The sequence below is a fragment of the Malurus melanocephalus genome, unplaced genomic scaffold (genome assembly GCF_030028575.1).
Source record: "Malurus melanocephalus ecotype Western Australia unplaced genomic scaffold, MMel_1.1 scaffold_1270, whole genome shotgun sequence".
NCBI classification, from domain to species: domain Eukaryota; kingdom Metazoa; phylum Chordata; class Aves; order Passeriformes; family Maluridae; genus Malurus; species Malurus melanocephalus.
The window spans coordinates 24,088-26,814 of record NW_026624502.1 but is presented as its reverse complement, the minus strand read 5'-3'; the positions used below and the strand labels follow the sequence as shown (position 1 = coordinate 26,814).

The 2,727-nt window shown below is 54.9% G+C and overlaps 1 protein-coding gene across 1 annotated transcript in view; it reads right to left on the bottom strand.

The window, feature by feature from the left end:
- Positions 1–2,727, bottom strand: part of SIPA1L3 (signal induced proliferation associated 1 like 3) — a gene marked incomplete at its 3' end in the record, with an annotated part of 19,045 nt that overhangs the window by 2,426 nt on the left and 13,892 nt on the right. Inside the window, exons 9-16 of the mRNA XM_057387605.1 lie at positions 2,505–2,719; positions 2,202–2,399; positions 1,797–1,922; positions 1,575–1,681; positions 1,297–1,394; positions 886–1,160; positions 671–805; positions 149–296 (exon numbers count right to left, since the gene is read on the bottom strand). Of these exons, the coding sequence (XP_057243588.1) occupies positions 149–296; positions 671–805; positions 886–1,160; positions 1,297–1,394; positions 1,575–1,681; positions 1,797–1,922; positions 2,202–2,399; positions 2,505–2,719 (1,302 nt within the window). The remainder of the gene's footprint in view (positions 1–148; positions 297–670; positions 806–885; positions 1,161–1,296; positions 1,395–1,574; positions 1,682–1,796; positions 1,923–2,201; positions 2,400–2,504; positions 2,720–2,727) is intronic.

Here is a 2,727-nt window from a genome sequence, read left to right as displayed (position 1 = left end):
CATGACATTCCTGGAGTTCCCAAGCTGAAATTTTGAGAATTTTCAGGGGAAATGTTAGGAGTTTCCCCATTTTTTGGCCAGTTTAAAGGGGTGGAAATGGTTTGGGAACTCTGGGAGTTGGGTGAATTTTGGGGAATTTGTGTCTCACCGGGGCGGGGTCGGGCTCGGGGCAGGAATTGTCCATGAGGATGAGGCGTTTGAGGTCGTCCTCGATGGAGGATTTGGGGAGGCGCCGGGGGGAGCGCAGATCCCGGAGCGAAGCTCGGAGCCGCGGCTGCCCGAACACGTTCACCTGGCTGGGAGGGAGGAAATTCCATCAATTCCTCAGAAATCCCATAAAATGCCTGGAAAAAAACTGAAAATCCCACAGAAATTCCACAAAATACCACTAAAATCCCATGAGAAACACATAAATCTTTCCAATCCCATAAAAATCCAAGGAAAAAAACTAAATCCCAAAAAACTCCCTGAAAAACTCCCTGAAAAACCCCACAAAAGCCCCGCTCAAACCCCATGGGAAGCACGAAACATTCCCTAAAAACCTCACAAATTCCCTTTTTGGGATCCTCTTCCTATTTCTGGGGTCCCTTTTTTCAGATTTCTCCCATTTCTGGGATCCCAAATCCCATTTTCCCGACTCCAATCCCATTTTTCTGGGATTTCCCCTCACTTTTTGGCATCTGGAAGCTCCTCTGGCCTCTTCCACGCTGCTGCTGCCGCCGTTCCTTTGGCCCTTCCCGGATTTTTGGAAAAGAAGGATTTGGGCACTGATGCTGAAATTTGGGAAGTGGGGAGAGGCCTGGAACTGCCAAAAAACGGGAATAACCACCAGAAATCAAAAAAAATCCAGGAATTTTAACAGGAATGGGGAATTATAAGGCCAACCTGGGCGTTGTGACTGATTCAGGAATCACAGAATTCCCGTTTTTTTGCTGGAAGTTTTTCCCGGGAGGCGGTGCCGGCTCTTGAGAGGCAGATTTGGGGATTTTAGGGATGTTTTTTTGGGATTTCTGGCCAGATTTGGGATGGGAATCGATGCCGCTGTCGCTGGAGCCGCCCCTGGCGCCGGGATCAGGGTCGGGGTCAGATCCTGCGGGATCAGGGCCCTCGCTGGAGGCCGTGCTGGATAAGGTGGAGTGGCTGGAATAGGGTGGCTCATTCTGTGGGATTTTCCAGAAATTTTGTCATTCCAAAAGGTTTGGGATCCCAAAAAGCCCACAAAATTCCCATTTTTCCCCAATTTCCCCTATTTCTCCCATTTTTTCCCTTTTCCCCACTTTCATTTAGGGATTTCACCTTGCAATGGCGGTTGGGGGAATCCTTCCCAGCGGGATCAGGGCGGGCCAGGCGCTTCCCAGGAATTCGGGATGGGGCTGGGACATGCCACAGAGGCTCTGAAAGGACCCCAGCAGGGTCAAGGATTTGGGAATGGGGCAAGGAAGGGGGTCGGGGATTTGGGAACGGGACTGGGAATGGGGTCAGAGATGAGGGAATGGGACTGGCAAGGGCATTTGGGATCAGGATAACAACATTCTCAACCCTCTTCCCACCCCAAAATCCCCAATTTCCCGTACCCGCCTTGTGCCTCTCGGTGCTCCCTTCATGTCCGACCCCTGCGGACTCGGAGTGGCCGGAGTGGCTGGAATGCGGCTCTGCCTGGATCACCGCCCCCCTCGGCAGCCTGGCCCAGAAAAAACAGGAATTCGGGGGGGGGGGGTCCAACATCCAGAAAAACCCAGTTTCCTAATTTTTCACAATTTTTCCAAGTTTTTCCCTCTTTTCCCCCATTTTCCCACCTGTCTGGGGGGGGTTTGGAGCGGCTCAGGGGGTTCCCAGCGCTTCCGGGTGCAGAGAAGCTTCCAGAAGGCTGGCGGAACGGGGAGGAGCAGTTGGGATGAGGCGATTCCGGGAAGCTCAGAGGCCTGGAATTGGGTAAAAAGTGGGAAAAATGGGAAAAACATGAGAGAAATGGGATAATTGATTGGGAATACACTTGGATTCCATGGATTTGAAGTGTCCAGTGTGATTCAGGGGTTTTTGGAATGAAGATTTCTGGGATGGGCCCAACCAGGAGGGAGCCCAGTGGGGGATCCCAGGAATTTTGGGAATTTCACAATCCCATTCTTCACCTTTTCCCATGAATCATGATGGGCACTCCTGGGAATGTGGGAGAATTCCAGGGATTTTGGGAAGTTCCTCACCTTTTCCCGTGGATGGGCTGTGGCTCTCGATGGGGAATCCCAGGAATTCCCAGGGGCCGTTTGGGCACAGTGGGGACACTCCGGTGCCACCCGGCCCCGCTGCGGAACGGAGCCCGGAACCCGCCCGGGAAYGGCTCCGGGAACGGCTCCGGATCCGCCTTGGGCTCCGTGCCCGGCTCCAGGGATTCCGACCAACCCCTGTAGAGGACATGACAGGACACAGCTGGCACCGGGGTGACATCATCGGGACAAGGATGGCGCCAGTGGCACCAATGGTATCACCATCCCCAGTGCCACACCCACCTCCTGGGCGTGCCGTCGTCGTGGGGCGGCACGATGCCCACGGTGACGGTGACCGAGGTGCGCAGCAGGTCGATCATCTGCTCGTGGCTCAGGGCCACGGCGGCCACCTTGCACACCTCCAGCAGGCGGCTACCGCGCCGCAGCCCCGCTTGCCAGGCGAATCCGTACTCCTCCACCTCGGCCACGCTGCCGTCGGGGTGCACGTGGAACCCCAACTGACCCA